The sequence below is a fragment of the Manis javanica genome, chromosome 7, assembly GCF_040802235.1.
Source record: "Manis javanica isolate MJ-LG chromosome 7, MJ_LKY, whole genome shotgun sequence".
In the NCBI taxonomy this organism is placed as follows: Eukaryota; Metazoa; Chordata; class Mammalia; order Pholidota; family Manidae; genus Manis; species Manis javanica.
In genome coordinates, this window is record NC_133162.1 from 79,680,415 (window position 1) to 79,703,576 (window position 23,162).

At 39.7% G+C, this 23,162-nt stretch overlaps 1 protein-coding gene across 1 annotated transcript; it reads right to left on the reverse strand.

Annotated features, from left to right (window-relative positions):
- Positions 1-3,900: 3,900 nt before the first annotated feature.
- On the reverse strand, positions 3,901-21,453 carry C7H10orf53 (chromosome 7 C10orf53 homolog). The gene is made up of 3 exons (XM_017648851.2): positions 21,357-21,453; positions 4,661-4,777; positions 3,901-3,965 (listed from the first exon to the last, which is right to left on the reverse strand). Exons 1-3 carry the CDS (start codon positions 21,451-21,453, stop codon positions 3,901-3,903), a joined length of 279 nt encoding a protein of 92 aa, XP_017504340.1.
- Positions 21,454-23,162: the final 1,709 nt, after the last annotated feature.

The following is a 23,162-nucleotide window of genomic DNA, read 5'->3' on the forward strand; positions in this document are numbered from 1 at the left end:
TCTGGCACTAATGCCCAGTGCCCCTTTCTCCCAGTGCAGATGCTGTGCGTGCACTGGAGTCAGCTGAAGCACAGGTTAAAATGCAGATTCCTGGGTACCCTCCCAGACTCATTAAGTCAGAGCATAGGAATGGGGTCCAGAGCAGGCTGACATGAGACTGCAGCAGCAGTGCTTCCTAGAAGGAGTCAGATGTTTTTGGTCTTAAGCATTATATAGTGGGGACATTGGTAATACAGGCTGGACCAAGTTTCCCCCAACATGTTACTCCCATGGGAAGAGGGATTTACCACTCTTCTTTAGTCTTCTGGGTCTCAGCTCTTGACCTCTTCTTAACAGTTACTTAACAGGTTACTTAACAGTTACTTAACAGTTTTAACTTTTAACCTTTAAGCCTGGGCACCTGCCTCTCAAGGCCACCCCACGCCCTCTCTCCACCGTGTCCCCCACAAGGCCAGTGCTCAAGGAGTCATTATGTTGTTTGCCCTGTTTCCTTTTACCAGCTTAGTGCCCCTCAGCCTGCCCCATCCTGACTCTGGGGCCTCAGAGTTTGTGGCAGGGAGGAGGTGGTGAACTCTGGCCCATTAGAGGGGAATTTCATCAGAAGAGCAGTCCTGATAAGGACTGGAGCACCTGGTCCCACTGCTCTCCAAATATCCCACAGACAGACTCTTTTCTATGAAACGGTTAAGCAGGTTAGGAAGAAAATATTTTATGCTTTATGACAGCCCCCTGGGCTAGCATTTTCTTAACTTTCACCTGGATTTGGCCAACTACATGATTCTCCTGGAAGTTTGGCATCCACAAGGTACATATGTTGTCACCTCAGATTTTCTCCGCTGTGGTGCCAGCAAAGCACAGGGGGATTGAGGATCAACTCTCAGTATTACCTTGTCTGAGATATGTGTCCAAAGTAGTAGCCTTTGCTACTGAGAGTCTGCAGACTCCTTTGGGGTCCCCCTCCAAACACCCACTGTTCAAATGTCCCAGCACCTCCCCTTCGGAACTGCTCTTTAACATAGTTCTGTTAAATATGGTCTTGTAATAGGTATTGTCTGTTAAGGTTTTTCAGGAGGAATCCACAAAGACCACGAGAACAGCTAGGGAGGCCTCAGGCAGCAAGCCCAGGGAGCCCCTAGAACTCTCCACTTGATTTAAAATTAAAACTAGAAGAAAAAACTTAGAGACTCCAAATTTCATTTAAAAATGAATTAGAAACAGCTATGCTTCACATTTCATTCTAACATCTACGTTTCTTTACATTCCAATGCCAATGAAATTGATTTGGCATCCAACAAAACTTAAATGTGATTTAATTAAGTGGCACTTAAAAAGCATTAAAAGACCCATGTATGCTTGTTGAAGCATGGGGCCCTTTTGCCTTCAGTGGGGAGCAAGCCATGCTTCCTGTTTCTCTGCAGGGAGACATAGGTTCAGGAAGACATCAGACAGGAGTGGGCAGAGAAGAAGGATGGTGGCACATTTCTTTAGGCTGAAAAAATGACTACATTTCCCAAGAGAAAGTTCTTAATGAATGACAGAGAAACAGCCAGATGACCTCTACCTAAAATTCTTGATTTCATTTTAAATGTTTATTTGAAAAGTATCTCCACCCCTGACACACACACTCACATGCAAAGTAAAACTTCCACCAGTGAAGGCATTTACAGTATGGCGGAAGCAGTGGTCCTGAGGGCTCTTCCACCCACCACCCCACCTACTTCTCCACACCTTCTACCAGGAGGTAATCCTGTGATTTCTGCCAGTAATGCTGATTCATACATCATTTACCTTTGATCTACACTGGAATGCAGCACCCTGAGCACTGGCATCTCCCAGAAACTTTATGCACCGGGGTTTTTCTCAGAATTGTGTGAAATCTCACCTGCCCTGCTCTTCCTCTGGTCATGGAGGGCAGGTCCGGGTGGTGGTGGGGTCTGTTCTGAGGGCTGAGACACAGGCTGGGGGTAAGGGTATGTAGGAGGGCAAGGTGGCTGCCGGGTGGTAGTGGTGGGGGGTGTGGGGGCGCTTATATCAGTTCAACACTGAGGCTGCAGAGCCCGAGGGGGATCCCTCCCTCCAGTCCTTGGAGCTGAAGTTGCTGCTGTGAATGCAAATGAGAAAGCTTGAAATTTTATTTCTTAGAAGAAAAAGTTTGGCAGGAAAAGTAAGGGTCACTATTCAAGAGGAAGAAATTTCCTAATTCCAGTTACAGTGCTTGAGTAGTCAGCAAATGTTTTACTCACATGGGAAGAGGCTCCACAAAAAATGTTAAATTAAAAAAAAGATACATAATTGGGTACATACAATGCAATCCCCAATTGGGATCCCAATCAATTTCTATATGTTTATCTCTTTATGAATATGCAAACACAAATAGAAGAAGCCTAAATTAAAATCTACTAAAATGTTATCAAATTTTTACTTTATCCTTACCTGTATTTTTCTGTTTTACTGTAATGAAAATGTATTTCTTTTGTAGTAACATGTCTATTTAAAAACAAAATACAAAGGTAGAATGCTACATTTATAAAAGCTTAAACTGGTCTTTGAGAAAAAGACACTAAATCTAGGGTTACCAAAGACGTGGGAAAACTGGCACCATACATCAAGAAGAGTAATTTTTTTTAGCCTTGGGTTCTCAGTAAGGATGACTAAATATTTCCAAAGAGTTCCAAGTGGTAATCTCTGAATAAACCTGATAAGTGATTTTGACTGCAAATGAAAATTATATCCCCTATTTCATCACGTGTGAGAAAGAACTTACAAGGAACTTCTATAAGTGGTTTCATAGAGTCCCAGATGCCTTTGAAGTCCTGGGGTGCAGGGGGCTCTGAGGCTGCCTGAAGCAATGAAAAGGCTGGCTCTCTGGGTGCTGTGAAGCCACAGGGAACAGGTGGCTGCCTCTGGAAGGTGCATGCTCACAGCCAGCCTGTAGCCGCCAGCAGGCTCTGAAAGCCTTCTTTCAATGCTGTGCCCAGAGTTTTCAGTGAAGGAATCCATCTTTCTTCTACAAGGTGTGATGCTTTCTTACCATGACCTCACATTTAACGTCATTAGATAGATATCCACATTTCTGCCCTCTCCTCTACTCTACAGCTAAGAAAAATGCTACAGGTTGGTGCATAGGACCTGAAAGTGAAAAGAACATAATTTTGACATGGTTGATTTTTACACTGACTGCAACTAAATCCTTCTTTTACTCTGAGGGGTTATGTTTTCCTCTGGAGGGACCTGAGGCCACTTCAACCTTCTGCCCTGGCCTCTCTTGGACCATCTGCACAACAACCTGTCAGGCTGGCTAATGCAAAAGAAGGCAAATAACTATTGTTTTAAAGGAGACTAATGAGAGACTTGACTTTCAGTAATGTATGTTAGCATTTTAAATATTATTCCATTGGGGGGGGGCAAGATATAAATCTGTAGGACTGATCAGGTTTCCAAATACCAACATTAAAATTTGGTTCAGATTTTTAAAGGTGACTATTTTCCCTTCCCTGCCCCCTGCCCATCTTTAATTTTTGCTGCTCCTAGCTCCTCACTTACCATAGAATGGAAGCTCAGATGCTTCTGGCAACAATACGTTATTAGTAAGCGATGGTGCTTTGTTATTAGATTGCATTTTATTATTTCCTTCAGCTCAATGTGTACCTGATATTGGAGCACTTTCCCTATGGGTTGAGATTGACAGATGCTGCACATTGTGTGGTTTTATTATTTTTGTGGGCCCTGCTTCCTGGCAGCCAGGAGAAACCCTTTGCTGTGCAGGCTGAAGGATGGGCTGGAATTGCCATGTTCTGACTGGTAAAGCCTAGCATCCATGGCCCAGAATGGCTGCTTTTGTTTGCATCACAGAATAGCCTGAAGCAGCTGCTGTTCACTAGAGATGTTCTGACGAGAAGATCAGTAGGCATTTAGCACAGCTATCCTGGCCTCTTTGCACAGTGGGTCTAATTTACCATCACCTCCTAGGAAAATAGATATAATTTTCTTTTGACCAGCTTTATACACAATCTCATGTCATATAAGACATACATGGCTTTCACAAGGAGAGCATTTCATAGTACACAGGCATGTGAATTGTTAGTTAGCCTTTAGTAGAGTATTAGTTGATTGCAAAAGTTTTTCCTTCTGAGCAGAGTGAGGTATGCACAATGCCAGCCTGCCAGGCCAGAAACTCTCCAGGGCAAAGAAATCCTTAGAATGTTCTGATAATGCCAGGCACTGCTCGTGTAATGACTCTAATTATCTTAGCAAGCCTAGATAGAATAATCAAATAGAACGAAAACTGTTTTGAAGGCAAAGATAAAACATACATTATTAAAATATAAAAAAACTCCCAACAACCTGAAATGATCTATTATCTCTAAATTCCTGTCATATCATTTGAAGTCTTAGGCTAAAACTTTGTTTTCTTTTTGTCTGCCTTCTGTTTCCAGGGTTCTGGGAAGAAGCCCAGACCATCAAACACTTCACTATGTGTGTTGTGGTTTAGTACATCCTCATTTATGTGCTACAGACCACAGGGCTTTGAGTGAGAAGGTAAAACTTCAGAAAGAAACCCAATTTGAATCTGGGCATGACACTGACCACTTCAACTAGAGGCTGAACAGGCCTCAGAGCAGGCAAAATGCTGGTTGGAAAGAGTGCTGAGGGGACTTACCAAACTCCAAGTCTTTGATGTTGCACTGGAAGACAACTCCATTCACTACAAGTTCTACCACATTCCAGTCTTCTATCTTCTCTAGGATGACCTTGTGTCCATCCTCAGCCAACACAGCTGGAAAAGACAGAGTGGGATGTGGATGACTTGGTGACAGACTCTAGAGTAACCTGATGTGCTGAGGTCCTCATGGGTGACAGCAGCTGGTCTGCTGTCCAGTTGCGCACGGCTGTAAGGCAACTGTCCTGGAGGGCACTTTGCTGGTGCTGCCCCAGTGTGCCCTCGCCTATGCTGGGAAGCACATCCAGACACCCGAGCAATTCAGATTTTGGTTGAGATTTGCCCCTAGGCCTGTATGGTCTGTGAAAGTATGGGCTTTCTCTAGGAAGAGGTTTTGAGCTTTTCTTATAGAGATGATACCCAGTGTTGGAGCAGATACAGGGAATTAGGTAACTTCTTTCTCTGTTGATGTAAATATAAACCGGTCATGTTTACGGAGGGTAATATGGCTTCAAAAGCCTCAAAAAAAAAAAAAAAAAAGAGAAATAAAAGGATCCTAATCTCTGGCACAGGAAATTGCAAGTAAAGGGACAGCTTCCTAAGGAAAAAATTGGAAATATAGGCAGACCTCTGCAACAAGATGTCCCTTTCTGTAGTATTATAATAGCAAAATACTGTGAAAAACATATGCCTAATCATAGGAGGATGGTTAAGTAAATGGTCATAAATTCATATAATGAGGTTTTATTTGGACATTTCAAAAAATGTCTATGGATTCTTTTAGTAGCAAGAAAAATATTTGTAATGTAAGCAAAAAAGTCAAGGTACACATATATGTTAAAATATATTTTCAATATTAATTAAAACATGTATTTGTAATAGGAAAAAAGAAAAAAATATCATAGTTATCACTTTGTAGTGACATTATGTGAAACTTTTTCTTCTTCCAGGAATTTCCAGATTTTCTATAATTATCAGGAACAAAATGCTTTTTAAAAAAGCTAATGGACTAAACTTTTATTCTCACCTTTAGAGTCTGCATTTTAGTTATCACTTATATTAAGAGGCTCCTTCCCTAGAGATCTGTTACAGAAAATTGTTAGATTTATTCTCTGTTGTGGAAATGCAAGAGTATATGTGTTTAGCAGAAATAATGTGCATTGAGCAAACTGGAGCTTTATTTTCTCCAACATGTTTCCTCCACATTTTCTTCATGTGTTCACCCTGTAACATTGGTGCTAAATTACCACCTTGGGCAGGCTTCATACATTGATGAGAGTTTTGGTTAGGAAGGAAAGGGATATCAGATGGGGGGCAAGTTTTTTAAAATCTTAGCATTTCAATCAGTCCTATGTGGAGAAAGGTAGACAATGTGGAGAGAATTAGCAATGTCTGCTAATTGCATTTAATTGCAGAGACAATTGCTGTTTTGAAATGGTGGTGTGTCCACTTCATCCCTCAATCAGTTCAAGAACATCCAGCCCCAACTGTGAACATTGTAATTGTGTGATTTTAATTTCACTTCTGGAAAGTTCAGAAAGCAATGCAGTGAGCATCTCCATTAACGAGATAGCACTCTGCGGGCACCCAGTGGTGGCCCTAATTGACCTTGTGTCAGCTAACGCCTCTCTCTACAAAACACCCGTATCTTTTTCTTTGGCATATTTATGTTATCGTATCCTATTTAAGTGTGTGTTCTTAAACATTTTTGGAGAAAGGCATCCTATTTAAGTGTTGTGTTCTTAAACATTTTTGGGGAAAGGCATCGGCTTGGGCCAATGACTGGTTTAAATGAAGCAGCCCAGTTTGGAATGGCCAGTGGGTGGTCTAGGACGCATAAAGGCGGTCTATATGCACAGATTTCTGGGGATCACGCTGTCTCCCAGCAGCACCCCCTCAGGAGAGAGGAGGTATAGCCTGAGGGAGAAAAGCATGTGCATAGCTAGAAGGCAGTTTAGCCTCCAGGCTCTTGGTTTCATATTATCTGAAGACACTCCTGGGAAATGTACTTCAATTTGATAGGAAGAAATCAGAAATAAAACAGCTTCTCTACTGCCACCTTATAGCCCATCTCTGGGGCAAGGTGCTGCTTCTATCCTTTTAACACTGAATACTGGCTCTCTGATGGTTGGGGGTTCTAGAGAGGAGGACACAGGCTCTGCTCAGGCTGGTCATGCAACTGCAGCATAAATGAGGAGGGGCTCTGTAGGAGGAGACCCCAGAAAGCTGTGCACCCTGTGGCCTGCCATGGCCCTTTCCCTGCAGGGCCCCAACTGATTGAGCCTTATGTAGCTTCTGGGCTTGGGGTTTGTTTACAAGAACAGCGGCACTCTTCCATGGCAAGGTGTTTCTAAGGTACAGATTTGAGCCGCTAAATAACCCACCCTATGGAGGTGGGCGGGTGCTGAATAATGGAGGTCTGCCTCACACCTGAGCAAATGAAGCCCAACTGGAAGAAATCCTTTTAAAAGAATTTATCACTCTTCACTTTACCTTCTGTTTGGTCACAAAGCATGGGCTCTGGGGGCCTTTAAGGGCACATGTCTCCCTCACTGACCACAGTCCTCCCAAATCCCAGGTGCCCAGTAGTCACAGCTCATGGAATAAACAAACTGATAATGGAGTTGGGGCATCCCCAGTGACTCTTTTGGACCCTGAGTGACTTAAGTCCGATTCTTTTTAAAACGATGAGCCACCTCAGAGTCTACAGAGTATATTCACTCTCAGGATGTCTGTCCCCCTCTCATCAGTCCAGGAAGTGTTGAGCCCAGCTGTAGGGCGGCCAGTGCAGGCTTACAGGGATCAAACTCAGAGAGACACCAGAATTCCTGCAGCTTATCCAAATGCCACCTCTCTACATGGAAGACCCATTTTTTCCTATGAGTGGCTATGGGTTGTCTATTCAAAGAAAGGTCAGATAAATATACTCCATGCAACAAAGTCTTTGCAAAGGCAGTGGCTAAACTCCAACATAAATCAACCAGAAGCTGTAAGGCCACCCACAGAATGCCTGCTTCTTTGAAGTGGCACCTAATTCTTCAAGGGGGCTCTGGGGAAACCAAAGGGATATGGAAAAGCTTCACTCTTCTTAGTGCTGGTGGAATTGTGCACCATTTGTGAATGATTTAAATGCTGCTGGTTAGGAAGTCAAGGCAAACAGAAAGACAGGCATCTTCCCATCCTCTGCCTGGTATAGATGCAATGCTGATTGATGCTCATCAGTGTGTACAGCTATGCATAGCTAGGGACGGGAGGGTGACACAAGTAGCATCTTAGGTAAATAAGTGCAGATTCTATTTTTATGGGTCGATTTCAATTCTTTCTCATCCCTTTTAGTAGAACATTTGGCTGACTTAAGAATAGTAGGCAAGAAGCAACCATGGCCAGGGAAATTACTGAGAACTTTTTGTTAAGCATGGTTAGTTTTATTATTGAGGCCATAGGAGAGACATTTGTGCTGAACTATTATAATTCATGGGTAGTAAAGAACAAAAATGTTCAGATTTCTTAAGGCATAGTAAGTTCAGGAAAGATCAGGCATAATTCCAAATCCAGCAGGGCTTCAGGAAATTTAAAGAGCTATGATTTTAAGACACACAGAATTTAGATGCAGATTTTACATGAGGGTCTGAAAACGCACCACTCTGTGCCTGGGGTGAAGTTAGCACTGGGTCTAAAGTGGTCAGGCCATGTGGGTGGCGACAGATGCTCCCTCCTTGCTTTGCTTCTGTTAACCCCCTGGCATTTGTCACCAGCCCTCAGTAAATGTTGGCTGCCAGTGTTATATGAATTATCATTCAGGGATATTCAAAGTTAACTTTAAAAATCAACCACCTGCTGATACCTTGTAATACTCAAGTCTCCTTCCACCACAAAAATTCTCCCATTGATCTTCTCAAAACACTCCTTCCCCTCCCCTACTGTGGGGAAAACTGCCTGTACTCTGCCTCCTTGGCTGTACCCGCTGCTTTACCTCCTGCAGTTAGAGCCTTCAGCCCACCATCTCCTGATCCTGAGTACTCAGAGGTAAAGAACTGTCAGCATATTCAATGACTCATCCAGTCTTCCCTGACCCCTCTTAGCACACTGGTGCTCTGATCTATCTCCTTCCTTGTTTCTTTAAATAATTTTGCTGGTAGAAAAAAAAACTTTTTTAACTCTAAAATTTTATCAAGTTATAAATACACTGCAGCCCATAATTTAAAAAAAAAACCTTAAAAATTATAGAAAAGAAGAAATGCCATATCTTAAATGAAACATGTAATGGAGGGATTTAAAAGCAGATTAGATGTAGTAGAAGAGATGGTAAATGGAATAAAAATTCGAGAAGAGGAACACAAAGAAGCTGAGGCACAGAGAGAAAAAAGAGTCTCTAAGAATGAACAAATATTGAGAGAACTGTGTGACCAACCCAAATGGAAAAATATTCACATTATAGGGGTACCAGAAGAAGAAGAAGAGAGAAAAAAGGATAGAAAGTGTCATTGAGGAGGTAATTGCTGAAAACTTCCCCAATCTGGGGAAGGGGATTGTCTCTCAAGCTATGGAGGTGCAGAGATCTCCCAACAAAGGGACCCAAAGAAGACAACATCAAGACATATAGTAATTAAAATGGCAAATATCAAGGATAAAGGCAGACTTTTAAAAGCAGCTAGAGAGAGAAAAAAGATCACATACAAAGGAAAACCCATCAGGCTATCATCAAATTTCTCAACAGAAACCTTATAGGCCAGAAGGGAGTGGCATGATATATTTAATGCAATGAAGCAGAAGGGCCTCAAACCAACAATACTCTACCTGGCAAGGTTATCATTTAAATTTGAAGGAGGAATTAAGCAATTTTCAGATAAGCAGAAGCTGAGGGAATATGCTTCCCACAAACCACCTCTACAGTGCATTTTGGAGGGATTCCTATAGATGGAAGTATTCCTAAGGCTAAATAGATGTCAACCAAGGGATAGACACAGAGTACAGAATATGATTCATAACATACAAAGAATGGAGGAGGAGGAAAAAACGTGGTAAAAAAAAAGAACCTTTAGGTTGGGTTTGTAATAGTATATGAAGTGAGTTAAATTAGACTGTTAGATAGTAAGGGAACCTTGGTAACTCTTGAACTTGGTAACTCTTGAACCTTTGGTAACCACAAATCTAAAGCCTGTGATGGAAATAGGTACATACCTATCAATAATCACCCTAAATGTAAATGGTTTGAATGCACCAATCAAAAGACATAGAATCATTGAATGGATAAAAAAACAAGACCCGTCTATAGCTGCCTACAAGAGACTCACTTTAAACCCAAAGACATACACAGATTAAAAGGGAAGGTATGGAAAAAGATATTTCATGCAACTAATAGAGAGAAAAAAGCAGGAGTTGCAGTACTTATATCAGACAAAATAGACTTCAAAACAAAGAAAGTAACAAGAGACAAAGAAGGACATTACATAATGATAAAGGGGTCAGTCCAACAAGAGGATATAACTATTATAACTATCTATGTACCCTACACAGGATCACCTACATATGTGAAACAAATACTAACTGAATTAAAAGGGGAAATAGAATGCAAAGCATTCATTTTAGGAGACTTCAACACACCACTCACTCCAGAGGACAGATCCACCAGACAGAAAATAAGTAAAGAGACAGAGGCACTGAACAATGTATTAGATCAGATGGACCTAACGGACATCCACAGAACACTTCATCCAAAAACAACAGGATAAACATTCTTCTCAAGTGCACATGGAACATTTCCAAGAAGAGATCATACCCTAGGCCACAAAAAGAACCTCAGTAAATTCAAAAATATTGAAATTGTACAAACCAGCTTCTTAGATCACAAAGGTGTGAAACTAGAAATAAATTACACAAAGAAAACAAAAAGGCCCACAAACACATGGAGGCTTAATAACATGCTCCTAAATAATCAATGGATCAATGACCAAATAAAAACAGAGATCAAGCAATATATGGAGACAAATGACAACAATAATTCAACACCACAAAATCTGTGGTATGCAACGAAGGCCATGCTAAGAGGGAAATATATTGCAATACAAGCCTACCTCAGGAAGAAGAACAATCCCAAACGAACAGTCTAAACTCACAATTAATGAAACTAGAAAAGGAAGAACAAATGAGGCCTAAAGTCAGTAGAAGGAGGGACATAATAAAGATTAAAGCAGAAATAAACAAAATCGAGAAGAATAAAACAATAGAAAGAATCAATGAAAGTAGGAGCTGGTTCTTTGAGAAAATAAACAAAATAGAAAAACCCCTAGCCAGATTTATCAAGAAAAAAGAGAGTCTAGACACATAAAAAGAATCAGAAATGAGAAAGGAAAAATCACTACAGACACAACAGAAATACAAAGAATTATGATAGAATACTATGAAAAATTATATGGTAACAATCTGGATAACCTAGAAGAAATGGACAACTTCCTAGAAAAATACAACCTTTCAAGGCTGACCAGGAAGAAACAGGAAATCTGAATAGACCAATTATCAGCAAAGATATTGAACTAGTAATCAAAAAACTACCTTAGAACAAAACTGCTGGACCAGATGGTTTCACTGCTGAATTTTATCAAACATTTAGTGAAGACCTAAGACCCATTCTCCTTAAGGTTTTCCAAAAAGTAGAATAAAAGGGAATACTCCCAAACTCATTCTACAAGGCCAACATCACTCTAATACCAAAACCAGGCAAAGACACCACAAAAAAGAAAATTACAGACCAATATCCCTGATGAACATAGATGCAAAAATGCTCAAAAATACTAGCAAACCAAATTAAAAAAGACATCAAAAAGATCATCCTTCATGATCAAGTGGGATTCATCTCAGGGATGCAAGGATGCTACAACATTCGAAAATCCATCAACATCATCCACTACATCAACAAAAAGGATGAAAACCACCTGATCATCTCCATAGATGCTGAAAAAGCATTTGACAAAATTCAACATCCATTCATAATAAAAACTCTCAACAAAATGGGTATAGAGGGCAAGTACCTCAACATAAGAAAGGCCATGTATGGCAAACCCACAGCCAAAATTATACTTAACAGCGAGAAGCTGAAAGCTTTTCCTTTAAGATTGGGAACAAGACAAGGGTGCCCACTCTCCCCACTTTTATTCAACATAGTTCTGGAGGTCCTAGCCATGGTAATCAGACAACATAAAGAAATATAAGGCATCCAGATTGGCAAGGAAGAAGTCAAACTGTCCTTGTTTGCAGATGACATGATATTGTACATAAAAAACCCAAAAGAATCCACTCCAAAACTACTAGATCTAATACCTGAATTCAGCAAAGTTGCTGGATACAAAATTAATACACAGAAATCTGTTGCATTCCTATACACTAATGATGAACTAGCAGAAAGAGAAACCAGGAGAACAATTCCATTCAAAACTGCATCAAAAAGAATAAAATACCTAGGAATAAACCTAACCAAGGAAGTGGAAGGCTTATACTTGGAAACACATCCCGTGCTCATGGATAGAAAGAATTAATGTCAAAATGGCCATCCTGCCTAAAGCAATCTACAGATTCAATGCAGTCCCTATCAAAATACCAACAGCATTCTTCAACAAACTAGAGCAAATAGTTCTAAAATTCATATGGAACCACAAAAGACCCCGAATAACCAAAGCAATCCTGAAAAGGAAGAATGAAGTGGGAGGAATTACACACCCTGATTTCAAGCTCTACTACAAAGCCACAGTAATCAAGACAGTTTGGTACTGGCACAAGAATAGACCCACAGACCAGTGGAACAGACTAGTGAGCCCAGATATAAACCCAAGCATAAATGGTCAATTAATATATGATAAAGGAGCCATGGATATACAATGGGAAATGACAGCCTCTTCAACAGCTGGTGTTTGCGAAACTGGACAGCTACATGTAAGAGAATGAAACTACATCATTGTCTAATCCCATACACAAAAGTAAACTCAACATGGATCAAATACCTGAATGTAAGTCATGAAACCATAAAACTCTTAGAAAAAAATATAGACAAAAATCTCTCAGACATAAACATGAGCAACTTCTACATGAACATATCTCCCTGGGCAAGGGAAACAAAAGCAAAAATGAACAAGTGGGACTATTTCAAACTAAAAAGCTTTTGTATAGCAAAAGACACCATCAGTAGAATAAAAAGACATCCTACAATATGGGAGAATATATTCATAAGTGACATATCCGATAAGGGGTTGACATCCAAAATATATAAAGAGCTCACGCACCTCAACAAACAAAAAGCAAATAAGCCAATTAAAAAATGGGCAGAGGTGCTGAACAGACACTTCTCCAAAGAAGAAATTCAGATGGCCAACACGCACAGGAGAAGATGCTCCACATAACTAATAATCAGAGAAATGCAAATTAAAACCACAATGAGAGATCACCTCACACCAATTATGATGACCACCATCCAGAAGACAAACAGCAAATGTTCGTGAGGATGTGGAGAAAGGGGAACCCTCCTACAATGCTGGTGGGAATGTAAATTGGTTCAACCATTGTGGAAAGCAGTATGGCGGTTCTTCAAAAAGCTCAAAATAGAAATACCATTTGACCCAGGAACTCCACTCCTAGGAATTTACCCTAAGAATGCAGGAGCCCAGTTTGAAAAAGACATATGCACCCCAATGTTTATCGCAGCACTATTTACAATAGCCGAGAAATGGAAACAACCAAAGTGTCCATTAGTAGATGAATGGGTAAAGAAGATATGGTACATATACACAATGAAATATTATTCAGCCATAAGAAGAAAACAAATCCTACTATTTACAACAACATGGATGGAGCTAGAGGGTATTATGCTAAGTGAAATAAGCCAGGCGGAGAAAGACAAGTATCACATGATTTCACTCATCTGTGGAGAATAGGAACAAAGCAAAAATGGAAGGAACAAAACGGCAGCAGACTCACAGAACCCAAGAACAGACTAACAGTTACCAAAGGGAAAGGGACTGGAGAAGATGGGTGGAAAGGGAGGGAGAAGGGGGGAAAAAGGGGCATTACAATTAGCACACATAATGTCGTGGGGTTGGGGGGACATGGGAAAGGCAGTATAACACAGAGAAGACAAGTAATGATTCTATAGCATCTTACTATGCTGATGGACAGTAACTGTAATAGGGTATGTGGTGGGTTGATAATAGGGGGAGTGTAGTAACCATAATGTTGTTCAAGTAATTGTACATTAACGATACCAAAATAATATTAATTAATTGATTAATTAAAAAATTATAGTAAAGTAAGGGACAGTTTAGAAATTAGGGGCATAATAATCTGAAATGTTTACTTAACTCGGTGACAATGAGAAAATCCTGTTTGGAGGTATAAATCTGGGAGTCATCAGCATATAGATGTCATTTAAAGTCATAATGACTTCTATCTCAAATCTACCTTTGTTTTTCTCTTGAACTACAGAATGTAATTTCTAACTTCTAAATATTTCTTAACAATTCATTTTTTTCCCACTCCCCCTCTCCAAATCTTCACCTTCAGAACTGGCCTCTTAAAACTCATCCTTGATTTCTGAAGGGCCCCCACCCATAAGATGGCGAACTCACCCCTCGCCCCCCCTAATCCCAGCACCTAGCCAATAGCCACTAGCCCCGTAGAAGTGACACCTCAATCAACTCATGCCCCTTCCTATATAACCCAGCACCTTTCCCTAATAAAGCGGAATTCTCCGGTGAATTGCTGCTGTGTGTCGCTCCTTTCCTTTCAATTTCATCATTCTTTAGCTCAAGAAACTTTACTGGCTCCCTGTTGCCAAGGGTAAAAAAGGTCTGACTCTCTTGTTACATACCAGCTTTCAGCCAGACCGGGCTGCTTGCTGCTCCGCAACAGGCCCCAAGCTCCACCCCTTCCTAGAGACCCCTCCCTCAGAATAATGAGAACTAATGCTTCCTGAACATTTACCCTGTGTGAGTATAGTGTTCATGACTCTACATGTATTTTCTCATTGGAATCTCATATCAGTGAGGTAGGGATTCTCTCTCATTTTACCAATAAATAAACAGGCTCAGAAAGATAAAATAACTTGATCTTTGGCCATACAGCTACTAAATGATAGAAACCAATTCAAAACTAAGTTGGTTGGACTTCAGTGCTTAATCTCTGCTCATGCCATCTCTTTGCCAACAGTGTCAAGAATGTAAGCAAGGGACATCAGTGACCAGAGGGAGGTGATCAGTAGAGATGACAGGATTTGTGTTCAAACTAGATGAGGATTCTGCCCCCACCTCCATACTTGTAAATTATATATTATCACAAAATTCTCATTTATGCATTTTTCTTTAATTTATGTTTTCGTATGTAAATGATCTAACTGAATGATATACAATGATGCTGATTGTGGCAGCAGTTAGAAACACAATCAAAATGTGTCTACAGAAATCAGCAAGGTGGTGGAATAGGTAGCTCCAAACTCCAATTCCTTCCCAGAAACATTGCAAAACCACCAGAAACTGTCAGAACCAAGTTTTTCAGAACTGGAAAGTAAAGGTGACAAACAAGTGACTGCTGAATCAAGAAAAAGGCAACTTTAACATGGTAAGAAAGTGTTGTGGCATCTTTATTTGCCCTTGCCTCACCTCCTGCTGGCTTGGTGGCAGTCTTGAAGACAGCAGACTTTGTTCCCAGTACAGGTCCTGTTTCCAAAGGGACCAGAGCAGACCTTATTTGCAAGTTCTTGTGTTTGTCTGTTCTAACCTGTCTGGGCCTACCTAAAGGATTGACATCACATGCTTATCTTTGTTTCACTTAACTTGGAATTCATGCAGGGTGGAAAAGCCATGCACAGTGCTTAAAAATATCACAAGGCAAATGAAAAATGTGTAGCTGCCTGGGCAAAAGACTGTTGAAACATACAATAAACCTCATAAAGCCTGGGAGGAAAAAAACTGAAGCATTTAAAACACTCATGTATACTGGGGAATTTAGAAAGTCAAGTGTATGCTCAGAACAGGATGCAGGCTCAGAAAAGACTCAGGAAGATCCTCAACTTTCACCACTGGTTAATCTACAGGCTCAGTGAAAGCAGGCAGGGCTGAGGCAGAATTGTAAATAGCCTGGATAAGTGTTAAAGGAGTGCAACATAGAGAAAATACATAAAGAATGAGAAAGCCTTTTTGTTTTAAAGCTTCTGGCATTCAAGGAAATCTCTGTTGAAACAACGGCAGACCACAAGCTAAGCCTTCAGCAATTAAGAACAGCAAACTCTGGGAAAATGGAAAAATCTGATTTCTAGAGTTGCAACATTATAATATTTGAAAACCCAGTTTTCAACAACAAAAAAGTATACAAAGAAACAGTAAAACATTAGATATTCAAAGGAAACAGTAGATCCTTTGTCTGAAGTCTGCAGGATTGGCAATTAAGGTATGAGTTGATGTTGTAGACTTGAGTCGAAATTCACCAAGCCAGGTAGACAGGAGACACAGGCAGGATTTCAAGAGCCAAGAGAATTTCTTCTTTGGGAAATCCAGTCTTTCTCTTAAGTCCTTCAGCTGATTGGAAGAGGCCCACCCACAACATGGAGGGCAATCTATTTTACTTAAAGTCTACTGATTATAAATATTAATCACATCTAAAAAATACCTTCAGAGCAACATCTAGAAGAATATTTGATGAAATATTTGGACACCATTGCTTATTCCAGAGTTGACACAAAAAACTAACCATCACAATGGTCAACCAAGAATTCTATGTATATCAAAATATGCTGCAGGAATGAAGGAAAACTTAAGACATTTCCAGATTCATAAAAGCTGACAGAGTTTGTTGCTAAAAGACCTGACCTACAAGAAATACTAAAGGAAACCCTCCAAGCTAAAATGAAAGGAACTAGATGGTAACATGAAGCTGCATAAGAACTAAAGGGCACTGATAAAAGTAGCTACAGAGGTAAATCTAAAAGCAATTGTTTCTGCACTTTTGGTCTGTAACCCCTCTTTTTTCCTTATATGACTTAAAAGGCAAATGAATAATACAATAGTTATAAGTCTATGTTAACGGGCACATAATGTACAAATATGTAATCTGTGGCAATTACAATATACAGAGAAATGCTCCTACATGGAGATGTGTAAGAGTAGATTGTATATTAGTGTAAACTAAGTTGGTATTTAAGCTAGGCTGTTACAAGTTTAAGATGTTTATTGTAATCCCTCGGATAACCACTAAGAAAATAACTTACAAGTATACTGAAAGGAAAGGAGAAGGGAATCAAAATGGTACATTACAAAAAATCAACTATGGTTTTAAAAAGGCAGCAATGGAGGAATTGAGGAACATGAATAAGGTAAGACATACAGACAATATTAGCTAAATGGTAGAAGTCTTTCCTTATGAGTAATTACTTTAAATGTAAGTGGATTAAATCTTCCAATCTAAAGGCAGAAATTAGTATTATGGCTGAAAAAACACAATTTATTTGCTGTCTGCATGAGACTCACTCTAGATAAAGAACAAAAACTGGTTGAAAGTGAAAGGATGGAAAAAGATATTCCATGCAAAAATAACCAAAAGAGAGCCAGGTTATATTATCATAAGATAAACTAGATTAAGTCAAAAAATTTACAAGAGCAAAGAAGGACATTAGATATTACCAAAAGTTTCAGTCTATCAAGAAGTTTACACATCTAATGACCAAGCCCCAAAATATTTAAGTAAAAATTGACAGAATTGAAAGGGGAAGTAATTTTACAATAATAGCTGGGGGCTTTAATACATCACTTTCAATTATGGATAGAGCATCTAGAGAGAATATCAATAAGGAAATAGAGGACTTAAGCAGCACTATCAAACAGCTAGACCTAACATACATAAATAGAACCCTTCACCCAAAGGCAGAGTATATATTCTTTTCAAGTGCACACATAACATTCTTCAGAGTAGACCATGTTTTAGGACACAAAACAAGTCTGAATAAATTTTAAAGGAATGGAATTTTACAAAGTATCTTTTAGGCCCACAGTGGAATGAGACTAGAAATTAACAATAGAAGGAAATGTGGAGAAAGTCACACATATTTGGAAATTAAACAATACACCTTAAAACAACCAGTGGTCCAAAGAAGAAATCAAAAGGGAAATTAAGAGGTATCTTGAGAGAAATGAAAAGAAAAGCCCAACAAATCAAAACCTACAGGATACAGTGAAAGCAGTGTTCAGAGGGATATTTATAGCTGTAAATGCTTATACTAAAAAATATCTCAAATCAATGGCATAACTATAAAGCTTAAGGAACAAAAGAATATAAGAACAAAGAAATCCAAAGCTAGCAAAAGGAAAAAAATAAAGACTAGAATAGAGATAAACAAATTAGAAATAGAAAAACAATAGAGAAAAATCAATGAAATAAAAAGTTGGTTCTTTGAAAAGATTGATACAATGGAGAAATCTTTATTTAGCTAGATTGACTAAGGAAACAAGGGAAGAATCAAATAACTAAAATAATAAATGGGAGAGGGAACATTACAACTGACCTTATAGAAATAAAAAGGATTATAAGAGAATACTATTAACAACTATACACCAACATATTGGATAATACAGATGAAATGAACAAACACAAACTACCAAAACAGATTCAAGAAGAAACAGAAAATCTGAACAGGCCTATAACTAGGAAGGAGATTGAAGCAGTACATAAAAACTTTCCAACAAAGAAAAATCCAGGACCAGATGTCTTTCCTGGTGAATTCTATCAAACATTTAAAGAAGAATTAACATCAAATCCTTCTCAAAGTCTTCCAAAAATTAAAGAGAAGGGAATTCTCCTCCAAACTCATTCTATGAGGTCTGCATTATCAAGATACCAAAGCCAAACAAAGACATTATACAAAAAGAAAACTACTGACCAATATCCCTTATGAATATTGATACAAAATCCTCAAGAAAAAACTAGCAACTTGCATTCAGTAGTGCAGGCTTACCCAAAATGATCAAGAGGGATTTATACCAGGAATGCAAAGTGGCCCAACACGTGACACACAAATGGTCAAGAAGCACATGAAAAGATGCTCACCATCGTTGGTCATTAGAGAAGTGCAAATAAAAACCACAATGAGATTCCATTCCACACCTACTAGGATGTCTATAATGTTAGAAAAAATGAAAAGAACAAGTGTTGGCAAGGATATGAAGAAACTGGAACCCTCCTACACTGCTGGTGGGAATGTAAAGTGGTGCAGCTGCTGTGAAAAATAATTTGGCAGTTCCTCAAAAGGTTAAATGTAGAATTGCCAGAAGACCCAGCAATTCCACTCCTAGGCATATACCCACCAAAAAACTGAAAGCAGGGACTCAGATACTTGTACACACATGTTCATAGCAGCATTTTTCACAATTACCAAATGAAGTGTCCATAGGCAGATAAATGGATAAACAAAAGGTGGTATATGCATACAATGGATTATTTGGCCATAAAAAGGAATGAAGTACTAATACATGCTAAAACATGGATGAGCCCTGAAAAGATGCTAAGTGACATAACTCAGACACAAAAGGACAAATATTGTATGATTTTAGTTACATAAAATGTTTAGAATGGGCAAATTTATAGTGACAGACAGACAGTAGGTTAGAGATTCATAGAGGTTCCTGGGGGTAGGGGAAAAAAGGGAGTTTTTGCTAATGTATTTATATAGGAATAAGGAGTTGTTAGTGGGTACAGAATTTCTGTTTGGGGTATTGAAAAGTTTTGGACATTTTGAATGCCATTAATGTCACTGAATTGTACATTTAAAAATGGTTAAAATGCAGTTTATGTTATATATATTTTATCACAATAAAAAAATAGTAGAGATAAAAAAGAAATACCTAAACTAAGAAAATGTGGGAGTGGGTTGGGGAGGAGGAGCTTGCACCCTTGAGGGCTGCAGCAAAGAAAAAACATGTCTGCAAATATCAGAAGCCTAGAGACAGAGGAAGTAAATAGGCTCAGAGACTCTTGAATGTAGGTTCTTGCTAAGATCTGCCTTATTTTTAAAGAAATGCTGTAGCTGTTTAGTCTCATTTAGTGAACATAAACTAAAAGTGGGTTATGAGGTGAGGGATTTTTGGGTGGGGCTCATCAAAGAGGAAAGAAGCAAAAAGTCAGTTATTCAGGCAGCGTCCTTAGCCAAGATTGTGAAACAATTTAAGCATCACCAAATAACACTGAGTTATTTGTAACAGAAATTTCTAAACCAACTGTTCTCTCAGAGAAAGCAACTTTCTCTGCTAATTGAAATCCTATCCATTCTCCAAACTGGAACTCAAATGCTACCTCCTCCAGGAGGCCTTCCCTGATTGCTGATTTTGTGTCTTCTGGACTCCCACTGCAGTTTTCCTAAACGATCCTGGGTTTGGGTCATAAAAAATGGAGTTCGTTAAGACAGTCCTGGGCTCTCTTCCCATTCTATATGCTCTCCCCAAGTCAGTGACTCATACTTTTCTATCTCCAGATTGGAATTTTTCTCTGAATTCCAGAATTGCATAGTCAACTCTATCTCCATCTATGTAGCTCAAAGCAAAGCACAGGAAGTTAAATATGTTCCAAATGGAGCATATTCCTCCAAACTGTGGTCCATCTTTAGTGTTCTCAAGTTTAGCATAGAGTACTTCCATCCATCACTCAAATGATATATGGACTGGATCCAGAGGACATCTTCTTGATCCTCGCCTCGCATCTCCATCCTCTTAGGAAGCACCATTGCTTTTACTTTACTCCACCACCCTTTTATGGCTGTCTTGGTGCAAACTACTATCACCTCTCCCTGGACTACTACCTTGACAGTCCCTAGATGTGTTTCCTTGCTTCCATTCCTAGCCCCCTCTAACTGTTCTCACAGCAATGGTTTCTTCCCCCTGCCTAAAACTTTTATATGGTTCTGCCTGATCTGGCCCCTGTCTATCCTCCAGCCTCATCCTCCCATCAATTCAACAAATACATCATTTGTTCACACTTCCAGTCTTTACAGATATGAGTCCCTCTGCCTGGAATGCTTTCTTCTCTTTATCTGGTGAGTTTCTTCTTACTCTTTAGAACTCAACTCAAATGTGATTCAGCAAATAAACCTTTCCAGACCTCTCCCCTCTCTCCTCCAAATTATGGCCAGTAGCAGGTCCCACTATGACTACATTCCTCTGTGGAGGCTTGGCACAACTGCCAATCAGTAGTCAATAAGGAGGAGGAGGAATAGTCAAGAACCTGTTTTCTTTCACCAGGTCCTGGAAGAATATTCAACATGTATTAGGTGCTCAATAAAGGTTTGTTGCATGAACGAATGAACAAGGGATAGACTATCTGCCATTTTCCAGGCTATGACTACAGAAAAGTCTCTTGGTATCCTTGATTCCTATTTTCCAGTGTGAAAAACAGGGTATGTAGTCCCTTCTATCCAGGCATTGCCTGGCATCCCATGGGCTCTCAGTGCTATATGTTTGTTCCTATTCTCATATTAAAGCACTGGAAGCCTAAGAAAGATACTTAATCATCCTGGGACTGTGGGGACTCAGGAAGACTTTCCAGAGGAGGTAACATTGGTCTGAGTTTCAGGAAGGAAGGAGGTCTAGACAAAGAGTGCAGCATGCATGGATGCTAAAAGTTTGGGGTTCACCTGGGCACACACTGCTGTGTGGCCCTCCAGTGTTCAGCTGCCCACCTTGCATGCCCTCTATGCGGAAGGTGCGGTACTCCACCGACAGGCCAATTGCGCTGTACGGACCATAGCGCATGACGACCAACGCGTTCTTGGGCATGGCCAGCTGCCTGCTGGGACTACAGCGCAACACACACTCCTAGGCAACTGCTTTTCAGCGCCCTCAGAGTGGGTGTGGCCACTCTCGAGTGGGTGGGTCCCGGGCTTTATGGGATGAAGCTCAAGGATCTTTCTCACCCCAAGTACCCTCCTGAGCATCTGGCCTAGGGGGTGGGGATGAAGAATCTCCCTTCCCAGATGCCTGAACCACCTACTGTGCACCCTCTGCTAATACAGAAAAGTGTGTTGGGGGTCAGAGGTGGTCGCTTGCTGTTACGACCCTCAAACAGGGTTTCAACCTGGTATGGCAGGTGTTAATGGTAAATAACAACAATAGGCAACATTTACAGCTGGTTGCAGAATGTATGAGTCAGGTGACATGCTAAGCACTTTTCATATTATCTCATTTTATCATTTGACCATCCCTATGAAATAGGTTGTATTTAGTATTTACAAAATTGAGGCTCAGAGGAGCCAAGTAGCCTTCCCAGGTAAGTCAGGGGTATGTTTATTTTATTTATCTTGCCTGGGATTTGTTGAGATTCTTGAGACTATGAATTTAAGTCCTTCATCTGTTTGGGGAAAAATGTGAGCCATTATCTCTTACCTGTTGCCTCTGTCCCATTTTTTCATTCTTCAGGGGGACTCCAGTTAAATTTACATTAGACTTTCTCACTGTATTCATTATGTCTTTTCTGTGTTTTTCTCTCTTTTTTCCTTCCATGCTTCTTTGGGATTGTATGTTTGTATGTATGTGTGCATTCATTCACTCATTTTAATCTGTAACTCAGTTCACTAATTTTCTCCGCAGCTGTGTCTTAGCTGTTATTAAAGCCACCTATCTCGTTGTTTCTTTCAGTTACTTATTTTTCAATTCTGAAATTTTAGTTTGGTCCCTTTTCAAATCTGCCCTGCCATGTTTTATAGTTCTTGGTTTCTTGCCAAATTTTTTAGGTTTAGTGTTATCTTCTTGATGGTAATAAAGATTTTTATTTTATAGTCTGCATTTGAGAACACCATTATCTGGAGACCCCATGTGTCTGTTTCTATTGTTATTTCTGCTGGTTTCTGCTCATTTTATCTTGTCTCCTAGAGTGCTTGGTTTACTTTAATTGTGTATTCGAGATTGTATTAGAAAAATTCTTTGCAGGAACCATTTGAGGCCAAGAATGATTTTATCTTCCTCAGTAGAAGAATTTTTTTTTACACCTCTTGCCAGGTCTTGGTAGCACCAGCAACTCAAGATCATTTAAATACATTTTCAGTGCTTGAGATTTTCTATGTCATTCAGATAGCTTCAAACTGGGCTGCAGTTCATGTGGAGGTTGGTTTATGTTTTATCCTCATTCCTGTGGTGTAGTCCTTTAAGATCCAAGCCCAGTGAGGGTGATGGCTTATCAGAGTTCTCCCTTGATGGTGCTGTACTTTAACTTTTGTATGTCTAACTATGCAGAGTTTCAAAAATTGCATCTCATCTTCTTCATTACCTATTTAGGATCATTACATAGCCTTAGAGTAAAAGCATCTCCAGTGCTATGCTTACTTATTCTCATCCTCTCCCTGATCTTGATCCAGTTAGTTCTTTTATGATAGTCAATATCTTAAAAAATATGTGCCAGTTTTAAAGATGTTTTCTGTTGAAATCTTAGTCTGAATTAACTAGTGTACTGTTATCAGAAGCAAAAATTTTCCTGTTGAGAGTTTTGTTGA